The sequence below is a fragment of the Amblyomma maculatum genome, unplaced genomic scaffold (genome assembly GCF_055883805.1).
Source record: "Amblyomma maculatum isolate TAMU_Amacu unplaced genomic scaffold, ASM5588380v1 scaffold_28, whole genome shotgun sequence".
NCBI classification, from domain to species: Eukaryota; Metazoa; Arthropoda; class Arachnida; order Ixodida; family Ixodidae; genus Amblyomma; species Amblyomma maculatum.
In genome coordinates this window covers 682,030-705,097 of record NW_028146753.1, presented here as the reverse complement: position 1 = coordinate 705,097, position 23,068 = coordinate 682,030, and the positions used below count along the sequence as shown (strand labels likewise).

The following is a 23,068-nucleotide window of genomic DNA, read 5'->3' as shown; positions in this document are numbered from 1 at the left end:
CCCTAAATCATTGGAGTAGTGGATGATTCTACATCAGCTAATAATGAGCACAGCCAAAATGACCTACTATTTCTAGAGTTCGCAAATGTCTTGAATAAGATTTCTCACTTTCATCTTATGAGGAATCTTAGTTCAACATTTAATGATGGCCAACTGCAAAAGTTTAGAATCATATCTCACGTCCCGTCAGCAATACTTTGTATTGTGAACCACTGTCGGCTGTGTTCTCAGGGGTTGACCCCCTGTTGTTTGTGATTTTTATAAATACTATTTTAGAAGCGCACAACTAGAAAATTTGGTTTTAAGCCGATGATTGCATTCTATACTACATAGGTAATATCTTATTGGGTCAACAAACCTCGATGCAGAGCTGGATATCTTGGTGCATTTGTGCAACATGCGGCCGACAACTTTAATTAGAAGAAATGCATGATGTGACAGAGAAGTAACAACGCCTCAATTCGGGTACACTGCGAGAGGAAATTAACTGCCCCATGTTTCTATATATACGTATATTTACCTTAATATATCTGAGGACCCTCGCTTGGACGGCCATATTAACAAACTCTCCAATAATGCGACAACAAACCTTCATTACCTCAGGAGGATACTTCGAGGTTTTTCAATCAGGAGGAAACTACTTAAGTTTACATCTATCATTCAGCTCGTTTTTTATAGTTGAGGTAACTTTGGATCCTTCTGTGGGCGACATCTATCATTCAGCTGGTTTTTTATAGTTAAGGTAACTTGGATCCTTCTGTAGGCGTCAACCTTCATGAGGTGTAATGGGTACAGAGTTAGGATGTAAAGTTTATTTATAACAAATTTCAAGAACATATGTTAACGAACTCATTTCAAAAGTTGCACTGCAGCGTGTTTCTGAGCTGAACAAATTTGATGTCAATTTTTGTTTGTATGTAATGAAATGTGATTTGAATTTCTAAAGCTTACAATATTTAGCTTTTCATTATGGTATGCAAACGAGGTCAATATTCCCTCACTCTGCTTCCTTTTGCGCCAGAAACCATGTGCGGCCTAGTAAGTGTAGATGGCTCTCAAGACCTATGGTGCTATCCCGCACTCATGTACTAGTAAAGTGTAGACGCTTAAGCTCCAAATCACCTAATGGTGACGAAAATCTTGCTTAAACATCTAAAGAAAACGAGGAGTATAAAATGCGGCACATAGAAGCAGACTTCCTTGAGCAGTCATTTGAAGCCTGTAGAATTTACGAGAAGACCGTTGACACTTCCAACTTCTGAGGCGTGCTTCGCCTGCAGTAGAAATGTTGCTTTAAAATCCTTTGTACGAATATAAGCACATTGTATGTTGCACTGTGCAGTCGGATAACGCGAGCTTCCGTGGCGTATGAAATTCTAGCCTATTCCGTGATTCTTGGCATTTACTTAGCGACATAATAATAATCTGCTGTTTTTCACAATGAGTCGGATACACGTTATTCGTTGAAATCTGATGCATACTTTATGCTGTATAGCGCTATTACAAAAAAGAGAGATATTCTACACAGTAGGAATGAGCAAAACACACCTACACGTGCTCCACAAAAAAAAAAAAAAGATATATTTCAGATTCAAACTCATATCAGTTTTTTGAAGCATGCAAAACTCTTTCTCTTGAGCGAAATGCGTTCAGACATGATTTCTCTCTGTCACCTAAATCGTGCAAGCAGTCCATGTATTTTTATTCTTTCTTTCTCTATTCTTCGTCCTATTTCTTTAGTCTTTCACTATTCTCTCTTTCTGTTCTCTGTTTTTTTTCTTTCGTTCGGTAGCTGTGCAGAGGTGCAAACTAGATAAATATATAGTTCAAGAAAGCCATATCGTAACATTGTACCCTCTATTGAGGTATAAATGTTTCATGTGACTATATACACAAACATGTAATATATATACTAGTCTGCCTTCTTGGTAGCGGAACAAAATTTGAAGAATTAGGACTCACGCGCCAATTTCAATCTTATATTTACTCGCGTTTTACACATTAGAGTGAGCACATTTCAAAAACCAACGGGTCATCTCATCGGCTCTGCTTGAGGGTCTCCCAATTTTTTTGTTACAATCGATTCAGTCCACTATGAAGTTCTTTTTTTTGCGTAATCAATACTACGTTCTGTGATGTCTGGCTTTAAGCGGCATCGTATGTCATAAATGTCACTTACTATTTGAGGGAGGTAACGCTGATATGGCCCGATTGTAGATCTACTTTCAGTTTAGTGGTAAGTTGGTTACGTGATCTGGCAGCGTCTAGCAGAAGGCAAGTTGGTATTTCGCAGCTGCCTATCGCATTGTAAAAGTATGCTGACGCCCACCCTCTATAGAGCAGCACTGTGTTTATAGCATGCTGCTACTACACATTGCAAATGATAAACGAGACCATGCAAGCGAAAGCATTTGAGTTCTAGCAATGATTTAAAATGTAAACCCTGTCCTAAAAACATTCTAAAATACACAGCCAGTTATGCGATCTCAAATAATCAGGGTATTTCATTTCTTTTCTATGAGTCGAGACCCTCTAAAGCACGGAGAGCCTTTTTGTGTTGTGTTTTAGAGTACTACGCTATTCACTCAAGATTTTGTCCCATAATCCCACCAATTGGTAATGTTTCTCCAAGCTGAAAACACAACTATAATATTGTCTTGGTTTTCACCAAAAAAAAAAAAAAAAGGCTGATGGCTCAGAATTACTGCGCGCTGGCATTAGCCGCAAAACTTAAACTTAAACCCCGCCATTCTGTCTACATGGTGAACACGACAATATTGTATGTGTTATAAGTATTGGGTCTGGGTAAGTATTGGGACTGGGTATACGTTCAATTTAAATATGCAAAATGTGGAGAATGCCATCACATCATATAATAAGGTATTTTTTGTATACAATTTTTGCAACATAGTGCTTTCTATTTAATTATTTAGTGCGACTTTCTAGAAACATCACTTGATCTACTTATAAATATTTACATAGCAATATAGCATAACCGAGCCTGATATTCGGCTTGGCGTGGAGCTGCCGTCTGAGATAGTAATCCCAGAGGCAGCTGTGGCCGTTTCTGTAACTTAGACCCACTTATTTTATTTCTGGTAGTTTTCTTGTTTGAAGTCAGATAAGTAGAAAACATTGAATGGCTATTTAAGGTAATTGTTAGACAATATCTGTGTTAATTTTTGGAGTTAACACTGCGTGCTTATTGCAAGTAATCCTTAATTATAAAAAGAAGATAGAATCAAGACTGCACATGACGGGCTAAATTATTTGAACACAGTGCAATCTCCCGGAAGCACACTTGAGACAAATCCGGATTTTTACTTTTCAGTGAACGTGGAAAATTCCTTTGAATATTTGCAGGTACTGTCATCCCCTGAACATTTATTCCTTCACTTAGCGCCGCCACGTGGTTGGTATTCGGGCAACAGCAAATGTTTAAAGTCAAGACTGGTGGCTGTTAAAGAAGGAGGAAAGGAAATTGTGCGAACCATTGAATTTTATCGGGCCGAACTGTAAGTTGAAGAACAACCTGAACAATACCAGAATAGTATCTTCAGCGTTCTGTAAAAACACATCTCTTCGGAATAACTAACTATTCATAAGTAATACCTATTTCAATAACGAGCATTTGGCGTACTCGCTTATGTAATATGTATGGATCAAAGGTTAGGGGCTGTCATAACTTTATATATGTAGAAGCTTGCATTCTGCGTGACAGAAAAATACGCATTGAAGAGAATATGCACAACCATTATCACCATGAACGTCTCACGTCATTCTAGCGCAGTACGTGAACCACGTGACGCTAAATTTCACTTGTAACGTAAAAACGAAATCTGACCTGATCAGCTCACAGATCTTTTTTGCAAGCTTTCCTCGCATTAGAACATTGCTTTTCGTTCCACGGGAGGTTCAAAAGCCGGCTGGAGACGCGTTCACCCCAAAATAGCACTTCACTTCTTCACAGAACATTTTAACCACTTCGGCTCACTTGAATTGAAATTGTGGAAATGGGCTCTGAGCGCACCACAAGATATGTGCTCATGATCTGCAAAAGTGACGGTCGAATGCGCTACAAGCAGTTGATAACCCTAACGACCGCTTGGCTAATACCTGCATGGCGACCCGTTTCATAGCCGAATATGGTCACGTCAAGCGCGTCTCTTGTCTACTGCAGGCCACATTTATACCACGGTCAAGCAGAGATAAAATTATGGATGCTCCTATGTCGAGGTCCTGAGCCATATTTCAGGGAGGTTATGTTAGGATACCGCAAAGGATTGTCCAATATTTATAGGACTATATGACTGTATTCGTTGTCGTATTTCGGTCAAAGCACGTACAGCTCTCCTAAACCATGCAAAGTCGTGCTAAATACGCTGACATCAAGTTCGAGCCATGATTTAAACCCCCATTGTTCTTTGTTTGATACTTATTGCTGATTTTAGCGCATGATAAATGCAGGCAGTCCGTCGAAATTGCCCACAATGCCAAGTAAAGCAAATGCTCTCACCCTCTGTGTAGATTTTGCTCAGCTAAACATTGTTTCACTACTATGAAATTTGCGCTTTCAATACTGAAGTTGGAGCAGGATCTGGACTACAGAGGCGCAATCTGAAATATTCGCTTGCCTTCTCGAGAAACTTAAGCTACGACAATTCAGAATGGACATGGGTATTACTCTGTTCATCACTGGCTCTCATGTTGCTATTCCTTGAAGATACTAACATAAGATTTTGCTTGAAGGATAGCTGAATCTGCATGAAGAGTGAAAAATCACCCTACAAAATTATGTTTATGATTGTGATGCAAGGCAGCTCCATGAAGTGAAAGTAATTATTACAGTTCTATTCTACGTTTATTTGACTCTGCATTGGACAAGTATTGCATAAACAATTTATTCTTTCTGTTTTAGGAACCAAGGCTCATTTGGTCCAGTGTAAGTAACTGCTGCGCTACATATTCTAATTTATTCGGCCCAACCATAGAGTATCCTCGTAATTCTCTTCAATAAAAGGTGCCGATAATTTTAAACTGACTGTGCTGACTATATGTCGACAGAATTGATGAAATAGATAAGCATGAGCAAAGTGCCATGGCACATATCTGATATATACAATTTCGTCTAATTTATCTAGGATGGATTCGTCCTACGCACCTTCTCTATATCATGCGTATTGCCTGCAGATAAGCGAAATACGCTACGCCCTCCTTTCTAAAAAAATACGTATCTGCTTTTTTTTTTAACATTAACCATGAGAGTTTGTGTGACGCAACTGATTGCACTAAAAGTAAGTGGCGGAACTATGAAGTCAATTAACTCGGCAAATCTGTTCAAAGGTGTTGTCCTACTCCAACTTTCAGGTTCGTTTTATCTGAGGTTCTTGAGGCCATCTTTCGTGATGCCTTTTGTGTTTTGTAGAGGCTGCACTGCCGCTTTTAGCTGTGGCCCAAAGATTGATGTGCGGAGTTGAACTTGACAACTTCGATTCCTCGGGCTGGTTCATAAATGAGAGTAAATAAACATTGCATTGTCAGTACCAAACCATTCTATCAAGCACACGAGACACCTGTGAAATGAAATATGCCCCTCTTTACTTTTATCTAAAAATAAAACTGTATTCCGTATTGTAGCACGCAACAACGTGTATATTATGAGACTCAAACACCAAAAGAGGTTTTGAAATGCCATCAAAAGGTGTTTGACTCTTTCAAATAAATCTGGTCAAGCGAGGATCAAGTGGCCGGCTATACTGAATGGTGAATCGACAATATTAACGTCAGTGGAGTTTCCACGGCTCGTTGACAATCGGATTATTGTCAAGTAAATAGTTGCATAGTTTAATTTTAATCTAAAATCAGTCACAATCCTTACCAACCGTGAAGAAAAGAATTCGTTTGTGTCATCCCGGTGCACAGACTCGTTCCGTATAAGTAAATTTTAAATACGCGTCATCTTAAGAGGTTATAAGAACTCGCATCATGGATATTCTTCCGACAGTGGTCGAGTGGCGCTTCTAACATGCTAGAGCGCTCGGTCACAGTGTCTCCCATCTCCGCTGGCGTTTGTCGTGGAAAACCTGCTTTGAACTATGTCAACTTTGCTACTAGGGTACGTTTAAGTAACGTTTAACTTCACTGGTACCCTTTTGTGCAACGGGAATATTGTTGCAAAGTATAATGCTCGGAGTTAGCGAATTTGAGCAATCATAGTATCCGGACTTGCCCAGGGGTGCAGTTATTCTCTAAATGTGAACTTCATCAGCGACGGTGAAACTTTCGGTCTTAAAGACACGATGTTAGAGCATTTCGCCCTTCACCTTCAGGCGTGTTGTGAGTTTTCACATGTGCAGAACGTGCTTGTTTTTTACCTTGAACGAAATGAGAAGTGATAGTTTGAAGCAGTTTTGCAGGCTGAAGAGAGGAAAACTGGCTTTGTCGCCGAAGGAGAGCAGTGCGGTTTTCAGCGCCGCTTCCAAGCGCATACACCTATAGTACATAAAAATACCCATAATTGAAATTCTGTAATGTTATTGAAGAAGTAAATTATTATAAACGCTGCATATAGACATGTACTTAATTTCAATATCTGTAAACACAGTGCGTCCAAACAAAGAAAGGTAGCATTGCAGAAATTCTCAAAGCACAATGGGGAACCATTAGCAAGGTACTGCTTCGGAGTGTTACGTGCAGAATACGTAATATGACAAATTGAAACAGAGCACCTATTTAATAACTATTCTGAACACGTGTCTAGAAGCATGGTCAAATCTCCCAACTGTACGGTTACTAAAAGCCAACATTTTCAGTTATCGAGCTTATTTTAAATTTCAAAACTTTACTTTCCAACATGTATACGTTATTCAATTCTAGATCATTAGAACAAAATAGAGAGTGCGCACAAATGTAGAACAAAACCCAGATACGGCAGGCCATAGGTCGATGCGCTGCGAAAATACAGGCAAACAAGTCAATTACGTCTGGAAATTTTAAACCGTTTAAAGCACCTATGAGCAAACTGTTAACTCAGCCTGAGCTTCATGTTGCAGAATTTACACAAACAGTGACACTTTGTGTTGGCGCTTTCAGCACTCTTTTCTTCTAATCTCAATCATATTTAAAAGAACGCCTATTCTTTACCTTTCATGACTATTTGTCCTACCTTGTATCTTTTGAATATGTCATGCGGTCCACGATATCAAATGAAGTATCTGATGAGACGACTGTCGAATCCCTTAAGTAAATTGATTCAAAAATGCAGTATTGCTTGGCGCTACTTCTAATGACCAAGTAAGGGCGAAAAAACGTTCAGCGGTAGCTGAGAAATGGTTCGCGCCGACCATTGTAATGATTTTGCTTTCGCGTTTACACCACACGCAAAAGCAAATCACCAAAATATTTGTCTAAGTGACTTCCCCCATATGCATCCAGACCATTGTATGAAGACGCCAAAGTGAGAGGTAATCCCATAAAAATGTCAAAATGGTTCAGAATTCCGAAATCATGCTTATATTTTGAACTGAGCGAATTGTTCACAATGAATGGTGTAATGGCATTCTATTGCTGACATGTTTTGTGCGTGATATGCTTGTGTGTAGATGCTGTGACAAAAGCATAACAATAAAGATGTAGGCCGTTCTCGCATCAAAGCCTTTTTTTTAGTTGTTGATGCGAAGTAAAATGGTATCGCTTGCAATATAGTCTTTAAACCTAGTAACGTATTTTTTGTCCAAGAAAGCCGTCTAAATAAACTAAACAATGAAATACTTTCCCATAGGCGTTGCTTTCTCGCAGATAGCAGCTTTTAGTGGGCGCTTACAACAAGGCAGCAGACTTATGTTGAAGACGTTAGCTAGGACGCTGTGGTGCGCATATGTTTGTTGTTGAAATATATTAACGGTACCAATTAGTATTCAAATTTTCAAAAAGCTCTAAGGATCGTAAACTAAATCGATTGCTCATTTTTCATAGCTGAGTAAACCTACTCACTTTCACACAACCAAATTCTTGAAAGGGCAGAGGGATCACAGCTTTCTTAGCACATATCTGCTATGTAATGTACTAGTAAACATGGACTGCAGCGTGCTAATTCGCTATGTTCAGTATATATTCTGCTACGCAGCTGCAGTTTCCATTCAAATTTGCTTAACACTTGTAGCGACGTTACCAGTGCACCCGTGAGCGCGTTTGAATCAGAAAAGCTGCATTATTACAGCTACGTCGACGTAGCTGTTATGATAATGGTGAACGCGTGATGATCGTCACTTGTTGCCATTGTGCCTTCAAAAAAAGTTAACTGTGCTAAAGTAAATTACAGTTGCAAAGAAGCGAATATGTTATTTTTTGTGCGCATTATTGGATGTAATACACTTTTGGGAATCCGAACAACCTGCTACTGTAACGGAAACTGAATAATCATAAAATATAATTAAAATGATTTATACGATGATGAGGAATTTTATGTGGTCATCGATATTTTTTGTCATACTCACATTTCTAAGCAATTACGTTAAAAATATGTCTTGTTTCAGCCCCTTTCTTCAGGTAATTAATATTTGGTCTAAAGATGTCCTCTCAAAATACATGTGTGAAGATTTCCACGTTGTTTTTTGTGTTTACTGTTTTTTACTGCAATGCTTTGTTAAGTCCGCAGGTGGTAGTTTTGAAATAAGGCGGATATCTGGGCGAATTGGAAGGCATCTAATATCATATTTGCTACGACTTAAGACACATAATACACTAGAAAGAACACGTGTGAACAAGACAGATGCTTGTCTTGAACTGTCCTTTATTGAGTCCCTATGTATGAGCTCTCAAAATAATGGTCATCATAAAGGCGGAGTGGCAGTGTCACGCTTTAGGCATGATAACGTTTTTCCAGATATACAAATGGAGTGCTGGCACAGTTAGGTCCTTATTTTTTCATACACAGGGCTTACAAAATTTCTCATTCTGTTCGCGTTTTCATCGTTTCCAGTAAGCGCCTGTTCTGAATGATCAGTGTTCAGGGTATGAGGTTTGGGTAAACATGGCATCTTTTGATAAGTTTCCGCTTGCAGGCATCAGCTTGATTCCCCCAGCTCATACGGATTCCCTGTAAAACGATGCTCTCTCAGCCACAAGTTAGCAGAATTTCGTAAACGACGCTGACTTTGCACGGGACGAACAGCGTTTGTTGCTTTTTAGCACAAATCGGTTACCTTGCTTCGCCGTTCAGAAAGGAGGGCACAAGCTTCTTTGGGGCAGTCATTAAACGTTTGGCGCCACAATTTATGCAAACATTTTTAAACGGTGCGACAAGTCGTGCACACGGCATAGCCACAAGTCGAGTTTGCCGATAGGGATCTTCATGGTTGTGTTGTCGCCCAATGCTCACTGCTTTCAGTAGCTTTTCAGCCACAGATTTAATGGTTTCGTCAGGAAACCCAGCGTTCCCTAGGCGCAGTTTTGCAACGCCACACTTTCAGGGATGCAATCCAGGCATGACTTATTGAGAGCTGCGTGGATGGAATTCATGACAATACCTCTTTTTATAAGCTTCGATTGTGCCGATTATTAGCTGAGAAATTATTTTTTGTCCTCGGCTGATAGAACCAGCAAACACGTGCCCTTACAAATTGTATGCATATATCAATTTACTGCCAAGTATTGTCACTTGGCATTTCAGTTGTGAAGGTTAAACCTTGGTTAGTGGAGTCGAACAAAACAAGCTCATTTCCCACAATATATTCCCGATGGTCAGACTTTTCAATCAGCTAGTGACTATTGAAGGATCACAATTCTTTGCGGCTCAATTTTACTTTTTATTCAGTGCCACATGAGGAAATCAAGATTGCTTTATGCGACGTCATTAAAAGCGATATCCTTATTGCTTTTTTGAGTGCTTTTGGCATGTCAATCGATAGCTTTTTAAACCTGGTTTCCTTTAACCTTTCATCGACTATTGTAAAGCATGATGTTGCAGAGTATGGGCAGAAGGTTGGCATATGCATTCGCTCCTGCATCGATCAAGCACTTAGTGACCTCTTTAGCCTATTGTGAACAATGTATTGTTGCGTAAATGCACAGTAAACAAAGTAAACGCATTTTAAAGATATTGACGACTACCTTTTGGTAATCAGTCTTGAAAAGTCTGACATTAGGTAATACATGGTGGGAAATGTGCTTGAGGGTTTCGACTCCAGTAGCCAGGGTTTAACCTTCACAATTAAAATGCCAATAGATGATAGGTAGCACGTTCTTGATATATGCGTAAAATATAAAAGAGCATGTGTTTGCTGGCTGTATCAGCCGAGTACAAAAACAGAAACTCTCAATCACCGATCGGTGCATTTTGAGCTTGTAAACATAGGTATCGCCATGAATGTCATCCGTGCTGCTCTCAATAAGTTTCCCAATATTGCATACCTGAAATGGTGGCGTTGTAAATCCTTCACCTAGATAACCCTCGGTTTCATGAAGACACCACTATACCTCTGCCTGAAAGGCTACTGAAAATGTGAGACCTACACGACAGCAAATTCGAGAAGATCCCCATCGGCGAACTCGGCTTGTGGCTATCCCGTATGTACAAATCGTGTCGCACCGTTAGCGAGAACGTGTGGCGTCAAACTTGTATTGACTGCCCCAAAGAAGATTACACGTATGTGCCGCCTTGTGAATGGTGCGCCAAGGCAGCCAATCTGTGCTAAAAGCACCAGACGCATCTTTCCGTAAAACGTCGGTGTCGTATATGAAATCCCACTCACTTGTGGCAAGGTATTTAATGAACAATCAGATCGATACTTAAACGAAATGTTGAGAGAGCATCGCTTCACAGCAGGTTTCATATCAGTTGCTGGAATTTCGCTTATCACTGCAAGCGCTGCCTTACCAAGATACCCTGGTGACCCACATCCTAGACCCTGCACACCGATCCTCCAGAACACGCGGGTACTGGAAACCAAAAAAAAAACGCGCACAGAACGTGAAGAAGCCCTGTGTATAAACAAGGAAGGACAAAGCTATGTCAGCGCTCCATCTGTGCTTCTACCGGAAAAAATATTATCGTGCCTAAATCGTGGCTCTCCCCTACTGAAAAACGAAAAGTTCTACGGGGCAACAACTTCACACAATCTCATCAAATCACATAGACTCTCATACGGTGCATGTCATTCTATAAATTATGTTATTGTGCAAGAAACTATAAGATTTTACGCAATTATATGCGACTTGTATGTGATTTCTTACGTGAATTAAGTGAGAATGTGTGAGAAAATGTGTGGTTATCGCCTCATACAATTTTTTCAGTAGGGTCCTACTGCGCGTGTGTGATGGCCAGTACTTGAAAACTTATACATATACGGCATGTTTTAATAAACGACCGTTGAATAATAGCGTCTGGCGTGTTCATATGTGTTCTTTCTAATGTACCTTGTGTCTTAAGAAGCAAGTACTATTTCAAGCACTTTGAAAACCATATTTGAGTTCCACGTTTGCACTACGTCTGCTCTTCTATCTCGGTTTGACGTGTGCTAGAACGATGGCGTGTTTGGACTGAGATGAGGGCGCGGAACAGTAAAGATTGTAGGGCGAAGGCTTAGTGCCTATTCTGTGCCCCGTGCGCCTGTTCTGACCGCCGTACTCCGAATCATATACGTTGTCAGAGATAGATCAAGTGTTTTGTTTTTCGAATGGAATATTTTCGAGTAAAATTTTTTCAAAAACGAAAAAAGTGCCCTTCTCGATGTGGAATGGGAATGGTGCAATAAAGCTTTATTTCGAAAACATGCGCTAGGCATACTATAAAAATGATGAAATGCGGTTTCTTCCACAAAGCGGACAATACTCATGCTCCGTGTGGCACTCGAAGAAATCCTCCTCACTCGTCGCTGACAGTTCTAATTATTGAAGAATCTTTGTCTTTTACGGCCTTGTCTTTGCACAAGACCATAGCAGGTGGCAACATCCACCTCTGCCAACACTTCGTGCAAGGGGGGCGGTCCTATGTTTTGAGATCCCCATCGGCCCCAGTCGTTATCCTTCTAAGGAATGCTTTCTCCAGTCTAGTTATGCATGAGGGCGGGGGTAAATGCACGGCGCAATGAAGCCTTCATGTACGTTTTCACGGAGAGGATGCTAGGATGGGTACAACGGAGTGGACGTGAAAAGCTAGCTTGGGGGCACATTAGTGTGTGGACTTCGGTGCGTGAAGTTACGAGCTTTTCAATGCTCAGCGTTTTCAGCATTGTCCTCAGTGCAGTATATCTGGAGGCGCATATGTTAAAGTGCACTGGTCTTCTAGATAACATACAGTGTATTTGTTAATGTTTTCAGTTTTTTTGGCGGCCAAGAAGGCTTCAAATATGAGCACCATAGCTCTGGGTACTTCACAAACCAAATTTATTTAACCTTATGCCAGGCACATCATAGCCAAACGTGCTTTTTGGTTATAAAACCTTACATAACTAACTGACTCAGTAGACTGTGTAGATTTCGGCTTCTGTTATGGAGTCTATTTCGTTATTGGCGTTAATTTCATCACGGATTGCATAAACGTCTATGACAAGCGGGTCTGGTTGCTCTGCTTCGTATTCATTGTGTACGTTTAGTTCTTTGTGTGTCGGGCTGCTAGGTAATGTTCGTCCTTCATTTTCTATAATCGACGAATCTGTATTAGCAATACAGGCTCATTGAAGTACACCAAGAGAGCGAGATGACTGCTTATTTTTACGAGGCAGCTCAGTCGTTCTACTCGTCGTAATAGTCACGAGCACCCATAGAGTAGGCTTAGCCATTATGAATGTTTGCATTGTCACCGCATATGTATGGGATGTCATGAGTATAACATAATTTCGTTTCATATTTCTTGTTGTTTCTTGCTGTTCAATGAGTACTGTCAGTGTTTTGTGCTGTTCAAATTCATGAAGGGGGTTAAGGGCTGGTAAGGCCGTGATTGTGCGCATTGCAATCCTGCTTATTGTTTCCGACACTGTCCACTGTCACCGCTTTAGTTATTAGAATCTAGCCTTGTAGGGGACCCTGTGCTGAAGCACCAATTGTTTAGGACGCCTTGCCATCTCGATTGGGGTTCCTCCTCCCCAAGAAGAAATACTTTTTGTCAAGTATGAGGAAGTCGTGCCTGCATTTTTCATCCTAAGAGCCATCCTGATCCTTTTTTTGCCAGATCTATGAATATATATAGGCCAAGGACTCTCAAATTGTTAACTCGTTGACCTTCTGTGATGCCTTATTATCAAATGAAGTCCGATTGAGTGCTCCTAACAACGGCTTCACAAGAAACTATTGGCTACATCCGGTACACTCTGCCAGTAATCCCTAATATGAGAATTTCCTGCTTGCGTACTTTAGAGAGCATGAAATTTCAGGCATTGAATATATACCTTGGTCTGCTCAGATGCACCTCTAACCAAGGTTCAATAGAAGAGGCATATGCTCGCCCAATATCCATATACTTGCCACGCGAACCACTTCGTGTACTCAACACCGTTTTCACCCACTGAGGAAGATTCTGGGCGAGCGGAACTGACTGCAGTAATACAAGTGCACTCCGCTTCCACCACTCGCAAGTGCCAACAGGATATGCCCTGTCATATTGCCCCGCCAAACCACCATGGGTGATGGAAAAATTTCTGGCGCACCTACGACCTACGTGTTCATGCGATACCCAAGAAAACAATGCTCTCGCTTAGTGGTCTCAAGCGACTTACTCTGGCGTAGATCTGGTTAGAATGTCTTAATTATATTTACGTACACACTAACGGATCTGTGTCTGCACAGACATTAGCTGCTGCTGTGGTCATACCCGATCAGAAAATGACCCCCCAGTTCCTTTTGGGGCATACTAATGTATCAATCGCTGTTGAAAGTGTAGCCCTTGAGGTTTTTATTCGCTACATATGCAGGGAACCACCTCAAAAATTGTATATATTCATGGACTGAATAATTGCGTTGCAAATTTTGGAACATTTCTGACGCCACAACTACCAGTCTCTGGCACTATACATTACGGAGCTCTTTGCGTCTGCCCGACTGCAAGGCCACATGATAATATTTCTATGAATCCCTGCCAAATGCGGGCTACATGGAAAAACGTGCCCTGAACAATGGCTTCTAAACAGCTGTAATTTTTAGGAGCAGATACGGCGTGTCTGCTTACGAGCTGTACGAAGAATGATACGGCAGCTTATTGGGCCCACCCAGACGCCCGAAATATTGGTCTAATAAGGCTCAATAAAAAATTGACATTTTATGTTCCGTGGGAGATTCCGCGCCATCATGCATGCTTGCAACATAAACTTCGTTTAAACGTGGCTTTCATGCACAGGTACTTGCATTTAATTGGACAGGTGGACTCCCCGGCATGTTCAACTTGTGGCATCACCGACACTTTGGAGAACACATTTGTGTGCCCAGAGTATGCGCGTGAAATAAATGTGCGAGCCGTTTTTGAAGCATTTGGACAAAAGGCCTCTATCGGAGGAGCTGCTGCTGGGCGCTTGACAGGACAAGGGGAAGGGTGCGCAGGCAGCGCGGACCCTCGGCCTTTCTTTTCGCGCTACCGGACTTAATTCGCGCTTGTAAAGCAAGCTGCTGTGTCTGTGTACATTTTCATACGCTTGCTGCCTCATCGTCATCCATCATGATCCTCTTTCTTCTCCCCTTCCCCATCCCCAATGCAGAGTAGCACGCTAGATTTTATTCATTGCGGCTAACCTCTCTGCCTTTCCTTTGAATAAATCTATCAATCCATCTTATCTGTCTTTCCTTTCAATAAATCCCTTTATCTATCTTATTTCCAATGCTTAGTCCCGCCGGAGTGGCGCTGTAGTTACGGCGTTCGACTACGTTTTCCATGGACGCGGGGTGAATGCCCGGCCTTGGCGGCAGCTTCTTGCTAGAAGCGAGAAGCGAGAAGCAAGGAGCCCGTGTGGTGCGCGAAGTCAGTGCAGATTAAAGAACCCCAGTTGGTCGAAATTCCCGGAGTCCTCCACTACGGCGTCTCTCATAGCCTGAGTTGCTTTTGGACATTATACCCCACAAACCAAACCAAACCATATGATATTTAGCGTAAAGCTTTTCGTCGCCAATTGTTTATTTCCATTCTTGTTTTCAACATGAATGTAGCTTGACTTTTCGAGTACTCGTCTGGACGTACTGGACGTACATGGACGTACTCGTCTAGCGTATTTAGGGCCTCTTGAAAAAATTTTGTTTCTCTAGGTGCTTCCAAGTTGAAACATATTATGACATCGTCTGCGTAAATAATGAATTGCAAATGTAGTATTTCGACTGATTTTTACGACAATCGTATAAGTGCGATATTAAAAAGCAAAGTTTCTAAAACTGACCCTTGCGGCACTCCTCTATTTGAGGTGTAATTGCAGATTTGTTGTTCATTTATCAGGTTATGCACCGCTTTTATGACTTGCGGGGGAATGCCCATACTTTTAATGTTGTGAATTGTATTGGCATTGAATACGTTTTTGTATGCCTTTTTCACATCGGTAGCCACCACGTTGCGTACATGGTGTCATATGTACGCACTCTTCCGCTAGAAAAGCCAAGCCAGTTTCTGAGGCGAGGCTTTTACAGAATTAAATTTGCATGGTAATTTTTTTGACCTTCCAGCCATCATGACAGACGGGTGGCTATCATTTGTTCGTAATTCCTGCAAATTGTGGGCGTAGCGAGATTGGCCGCAAAGATTGTTGGTTTGTAGGAGGTTTGCAGGCTTTCATATTGGCACCACCACCTAGTGTTTTCAGCAGGTTGGAATTTTACCTTTTTGCCATACCTCATTTATCACATACAGCATGCTGTTCAAGTCGCCTCCTAAATTCTTGAATACCTGATCAGGAAGATCATCACGGTCATGCGCAATTTCCCCATTCGATTCTTCGATAGCACCCAAGAAATAAAATTTGGTAAATAGTTATATTATCCGCATCTTATCAACCGCATCGTTAGTCGGTGGATGAGGGGCATACCGAGTATCATTCGGGAAGAAAATGTGTGCATCTTGATATTAAAACTCCCTTTGGTTGAGCTGTAATACCACACCATCTGCCGTAAATCATCCCAAAGTGTTACAGAAATTTCCTTCGCCTTTTTTTTTCATTTGACCAAAATAAAACCTATTCTAAATGAAGCATGGTCACTACTCCACACATTTATATCTGCCTGCAAATGTAATGAGAGAGAGACAACTTTATTTCACACTTCTTGCTTGACGAGGAATCCTCCATCTTGTCCTCTACATTTACGGACTGATCACCCGCCGGGGTGGCGCAGTGGTTACGACGCTCGACTACTGTTCCCAAGGACGCGGGATCGAATGCCGGTCTCGGCGGCAGCTTTTCGGTGGAGGCGAAAAGCAAGGCGTCCGTGTGCTGTGCGATGTCAGTGCACGTTAAAAAACCCCAGGTGGTCGAAATTTCCGGAGTCCTCCACTACGGCGTCTCTCATAGCCTGAGTTGCTTTGGGACGTTAAACCCCACAAACCAACCAACCAACCATCATCTACCTGATCACACTCTCCGCTGCTGTATTCCGATCCTTGGGCTCGTTCTTGGTATCTCTTTCGAATCTTTTCGTTTTCGTGGCACCTCTATCAGATGCAAGATTGTACTTCTGTATGTCCAGAGATGCTTATATCCGTCACCTCCATCTTTCTATCCGCCACCTCCATCAAGCTCCTTTTCTTTCTCAGCCTGAGAGTTCCCCTTTTACCGAAAGTGTGAAAACCAAAACCACAATCCCACCTTTCAACTCGAGCACCTCGATTCGTTCGAAGCTTCGCTCAGTAGATGCCACTTTGTTCAACCGGGTGTTTGTCTTGGGGAGCTGCTGCAGGCGATTCGCATTCGCAGAGGTGGAACCGTCCTCCTGTGCCAGATGCTCCCCCATGCCCTTCCTCAGCTGTTGCTTCTAGAGCCATTGTCACAGCTCTTACTCAAAGCACATCAGCCACTCAAAATTGTCTAGACTACCACCCACCCCGACTGTAGGTAACAAATGCTCCAGCAGCTCGTTCCGCCCATTCCACTCGGGTACCTCGTCTTGAGCATCTCCAGTTCCGCGCAAACTTCTTGGCTATTTATTTGTGTGCCCACATAGCATCTTCACATTCCTGCTCGTGGTCTGCAGCTTTTGATTCTTGGCCCAGTGATCGTACAACCCGTGGCTTGACAGCAGCCTCGTGTGCCTGGGTAACCCGCTTGTCACCTCCTCAGCAAGTGCATTCTTGCGTGAAAGCTCGGTCACCTCATGGCACTGGGTCTCTACGATCTCGGACAGGGTGGAACGTAACTGCTCCGGCAGGTAAGCCTTCTCATCGCAGCGCCGCTCCAAAGCGCCCAGACGGCACCAGTGCTCCGCCCGCACCGCATCCACCTCCATCTTGTGATAATTGCTCAGTTTATACACTTTCTCCTGGAATGCATAGCGTTTAGCTGGACCTCCTGGTCGAGCCGCTGCCACAGTTCCGTTCACACTGCATTCAGTGTGCGAGCCTTCGCTTTTAGCCACTACCACTCCAGGGTCTCCCGGTAGGATTGCTCCAGCTCCTCACGAGAACACATCCGTTCATACACCGAGTTTCATGCTTGCTGCAGCTCCACCTCCAGCTGGTGCGCCCGTCACTGCAGCTGTGCCGACTGGTCCTCACCAAGCTTCTGCTGGGCCTTTAAGATGCTCATCCGTTGCTACATCTTGCTCAGCTTCTGATTTAGCTTCCGCCTCAACTCCTTCACCGTGGCGGCGGGCAAGAGGGTGTGCTAGAGCTCAGCCTCCAGGTTGCGCTCCGGCTCGGCAAGCTACCTCCGTAAGAGTACCTCTTGATCGGGGACCGCGCAGCATATGCTAAAAGGTACCTAACCTGATTTTTTCAGGGCGGCCGGCACTAAGAAAAGAACATGGCGCTAAAGATCTGCCACCGCCACAGTGTGGGCAGTCAGTCGGGCCTCTGAAGCGTCGAACCGCTGGGCGAATGGCTTCAGGAAGCGCTGGGTTCAAGTGTGCAGCTGCTAGGATGGACCCAGCGCTTTCGAGTGCCTAAGCCTAGTGGCACCTGCCGCCGAGTCTTCGGCACCATCGAAGAATGGTTAACGCCGGTTGTCCTCCACGTCGGGAACAATTGGCTCTGGGAGCAAGTATGAGGCATTATCCCACCACTGCCTTCAAAATTTTACATGGTAGGCTCACACTCAGGCGGCACACAAAGTCAGTGACACAATTCAGACTCCATCGTCTTCTTCTGCACGCTCTCTTGCACGCGCTCGCACCTCGCGCTGCGCTTCCTTTTCTTCGGGCTCAGCGCTCTTTCCCAGCGTGCGCCTTTACAATATATGTAGCAGCTTTTCTGTCATTTCCGTCTCTGCTCTTCCTCTTTTATCGAGAATGGAAGGGCATTGGTGCAGTATTTATCTAGGATTGGACAAAACCGATTATATCTCTCTATCTAGAACGCCCGCGAATGTAGCTTGTCGTGTAGTATATTTTGCTTTAATGTAACCAACCTTAATAAAGGGACCTCTACAATTCCATTGTGCAATCTCTTACCGATTGTTTTGGCTAATTTTATCCAAGATATATACTGCGCTGAATGAGTTGTTTCAGTTGCGTAAGATGGTCTCTATACTTCCCATACTGTTATGCTAGTGAAAGGTTTTCATTTCGAAACATCCACTCACCTTGCTGCCCTTCTGGCCGGAGACACTTCGTTCTGTTTTTGTAAACTTTCCGTTCTCCGTACGACTACACGCGCTTTCTTTAGTCAAAGCTGTGCAATTTGTGCATCAAGCATCGCGATTTTCATGTCTACTGCATCTGCTGGCAGGCCAACGCAATCCTCAAATTCCTGAAATTCATCAGCACTGAATGCCTGAGTACTGCGTTTTGTGCATCGCCAGGCATCCGGTGGTTCTACTTATATATGGCTCACCTCACATGTTTACTACCAGTACTTAATAGTGGTGGCCTGGTAGACATGACTTCTATACACTACTCTAAAGCATTTGACAGATTTCCCCATATTATGTTGATAACTAAAATGAAAATGATGGGTGTCCCACCCCAAAGAAGTACCTTGATTATATCATACTTATCAAACGCAAAACAATTTGTCGCACCAATGGAGCCAATTCTCGCTTCTTAGAGGTCTACGCAGGTGTGGCTTAGGGATTCGTTTTGTGTCCAGTATTATCTAATATTTGTATAAATGATCTCTTTAAAGCTCTATAACCGGTAGTGTGGGTTGAGTTTTTTGCTGATAATTTTATTCTTTATTAAATCAATCAAAACAATTGATGATTAGTTTGTTTTGAACGATAATGTATAGCTGCTAGCAAATTGGTGCGATAAATGTCAGTAAACATTTTGGCAATTAAATATTGTGTACCACATAAATAACAAAGTAAATAACAGGTAAATGAGTATAAGTATCTAAGTGTCACAATATCCTCCTGCCTTAAATGGACAAATGACATAGAAAATATATGTTCTTCCGCCCGTAGGAAGCTTCTCAAGTCTCGTACGGCCAGTTGTACTAGTGCATTAAGGCTGAAAGCATATAAATCCATAGTAAGACCGAGCTTCGAATATGTCTGCATCGTATGGGATCCCGACACCACAGGTGAAGTCCAAACACTCGATAAAATTCAAAGCCTTGAGGTTCGCTTTATCTTCAATCGGAATAGGTGCCTAGACTCTCCGTTCGCTATGTTGCAGCTTGCAGAATTGGAACTACTTGTAGAAAGACAGCACGTCTGAGATTCTTGCAGTCACTGTATTACTCTCGACTAGGTATCCTACCCGGAAAATATATTATCGAAAATCCCACGCGACCCTTACTCCATAAACAAGGCTTCTGTATCCCACCAACGCATAAAAATACTCTTTTCCACGAACAGTTCCTGAATGGGATGCCCAACTCCTCAATTCCCCATTCTTTCGCCCTCTTTGATTGATGTACTGTAGCTCTTGAGACCTGTGCATTTATTATTTTTTCTCAATGCATCATTTATTTGCGGTATTATTCGACAATATTGCATAGATTGCATAACTGGTTCCTCTTGCTGGCTTTTTAAAGCTTGCTGATGTCTGATATACTGTCACTTATGTATCCTACCTCTCCTACTTATACATGCGACATGTCCGCAGTTTCTCAAAAATAAATTATTATTTTAGCAAATGAAAGGCTTAGTGTCTTGATTTTCGCTAGCCAACAAGTACAAATTTTATTGAAATGAATATCAGTATTGAGCGCCAATTATCATGCAATCTGTGCAGTAACCCTAGCCAGAAAATTGTCATCTGTTGCGGTGGTGTCTCATTTTTGTACACTCTTCGAAATGAAGTACTTAACGCAATAGCCAAACCAAGCGCACTTTCAGCGTTGCTTCCATCAAGCGCAGTCAATGTAGTAATCTCTAAAAGCGTTTTAGCACGTATATCGTTTAACGTAATAGTGGTAATTAGAAACAAAAGACAAGTAGCACTGTGCATTTTAGACGTTTAGTTAACTTCGCTCAGAGCGCTGGGCTGAACACTAAAACAAATACTCCTCCGTTCCGCACTTGTTTTGTTTATGCAATGTCAGAATCTGTACGTCTCGAGCCAAAGTTAAAGACTAAAGCAATTTTGCCTGCTACAGAATGGATGCCGGAAAAAACTAAGGCGCTTTGTTAGCACTATGGAGAATACAAAAGTACGTTTTGGTAATTATTACCGTAACAATAGCAAAATCTTTATCGCCACCATCTATATCGATGCACATGGAATGTTATTTCGAATGCGTTGTGCACTTTGTGAGCGCTTCACATCAATAATCGTCGTCGAAGGTGTGCAGAATTGATAAAACCACAATAAAAGTTTGAAGGTCTCTCAGATGTCTGTTAAGAGGAAAATAGCTAAAGCCTACCCTTCTTCGCCTATCATTTCCCTCTTATCTACGTTGGTTGCAGTGCTACATATAGTTAGAATTAAAATACAATACAATTAGAAGAAAAGGCGCAGTACCGGTCACACTTTTTCCGTCAAGTGCGTTCGAACGGTACACCATCGCGACTGTCGTGTGGCGTTCCTTAGTGTGTGTTCACGTGTGGCATTGCAGATGGCAGTAACGCTGGACAAGAACTAATCCCGAGGAATCTCGCAGAATATGACAGATCTCGCTCACAACTTTCGCATATGATATTTCGCTTCATGAGGCCTAGAAAGAATATCACCTTAATAGAGCAAACTCTACAGCGTGCTGAAATGTCGACAGTACATATTTTCAACCTGTCATAGGGCCAATAAATGTTACAGCATCTCAATAATTTCAATAAGCAACCACTAAGACCATAGAGTCACAGCAGAGTGCATAGTAGTCTATAGCGATCAGAGTGTAATGCCACAGTAAGATACAAGTTATAAAGACGCAAAATGTTCGTGTGGCATGACATGCAACTGCACTAACTACGGATTGAAATTCTGCCGTGGCGCGTGTATTTGTATACTGAACTCACACCTGCACTTTGTTTTTTGGCAAATATGCAAAGCAAACTTACATTCCAAAACACATTTTAGTTCTGGCAGGCTCATGCATTATACGAAAACAAACGATCATCATCATTATAATATGGCGGACTATATACTGGTTAAGCTATACTCCGCAATTTCTCCAAATTGCCCAATTCCTGCGCCAGCTGCATCCCGTTGACCCCTGCAAATTTTCTAACGTCATATTGACACCTGCATTAGAGCTAGAAGAAGACGGAGCGAAATGGGACGAAGTAGAAGACGTTGCAGAGTCCGCCCTTTCCTGTTGCCCGCGTACCTGACTCAGCTCTCCCGGTGCCCTCGTTCAGCGGTTACAGCAATTCTTTAGTTTAACAACCCTTACACATCTGGTGGAAGTGCTGGGCGTACGCTTCCCGACCTGCGTACGACTACGAGATAAGAACACGGAGCTCACACCGGTTCATCAGCACCCTAGCCGCCGTCTCCGCGGCCAGTCAGCTGAATTCGGACCTCTCACCCCCCCGACGAGGACGACGCAGCCTAGACCGACGGTCCCACCGGAAATGGCCACAGATAGTGCGTCCCCGGCGCCCCCTCCTCTTCTAGCACCCTCCCTGCTACACTTTAATTCTCGTGAAAATCAAATTTCTAACCCTTAGCGACCATCGGTTTTCCTGCCTTCAGCAGTGCCTTTCCTGGCCATTGCCATTTGTTCTTGATTTAGAATAGAATGTGATTTACTTGACATATTTTTCTTTCCCACTCTGCACGCTTCTTGTCTCTTAATATAAACATACCGATTTACGTTCCATAGCAGTCTTCGCTGCCCTCAATTAATAGAACCCTCTTTATTATCATCCACCTTTCAGCCTCATAGTTGAGGCCAGGCAAGATGAAACCTATATATATATATATATATATATATATATATATATATATATATATATATATATATATATATATATATATATATATATATATATATATATATATATATATATATATATATATTAAAGGCGAGCAAGCAGAGATACGGCCATTCTTTCGAACGCCCTGCTTTATTCTCCCTTCATCGTCGTCTTCTCCTTCGCTCCTGCACTCTTCGTCTTCGGCGGAGTACATCACACTCAGCCACGACTGCGGTCCTTAAATGCCTCACCCCACATCACTTCGAAACTGAAAAGGAGAGACAGCACAGTCCTAATCAGTCTTGCAGGCGAACGACTCTTTTCTTTAACTGCGACACGTGTACTGCGAAATTGTTCCTCCTCCGCCCGTCCGAGCCTGCTTGAAACGCCGCTGCACACACACGCCACGTATTATCACCTAAGCGCTCAGTTATTACGTAGGGCCCATCATATTTCGTGGTCAGCTTACGCCCTGTTGATTGTAGTCCGCGTCGCACCCAGACCTCATCTCCAACTCTATAGCAGAGGAGCTGGTCGATGTCGGCGGGAATAGTTGCGTTTTTGCGCCTGTTACGCCCGAGACGCTCTTTTCCGTGCTTCTGACCTGATGAGCTGACAAGCTGCCTGTCGCGGTACTGGAGTCCCGATGTTGA

At 42.5% G+C, this 23,068-nt stretch overlaps 1 protein-coding gene across 2 annotated transcripts in view; it reads left to right on the top strand.

Moving 5' to 3' along the window:
- The window catches only part of LOC146170900 (uncharacterized), a 63,318-nt gene that overhangs the window by 1,731 nt on the left and 38,519 nt on the right, over window positions 1-23,068 (top strand). For both annotated transcript variants that reach the window (XM_084586717.1, XM_084586716.1), the window contains exons 2-3: window positions 3,364-3,515; window positions 4,919-4,942. In XM_084586717.1, the coding sequence (XP_084442843.1) occupies window positions 3,364-3,515; window positions 4,919-4,942 (176 nt within the window). The remainder of the gene's footprint in view (window positions 1-3,363; window positions 3,516-4,918; window positions 4,943-23,068) is intronic.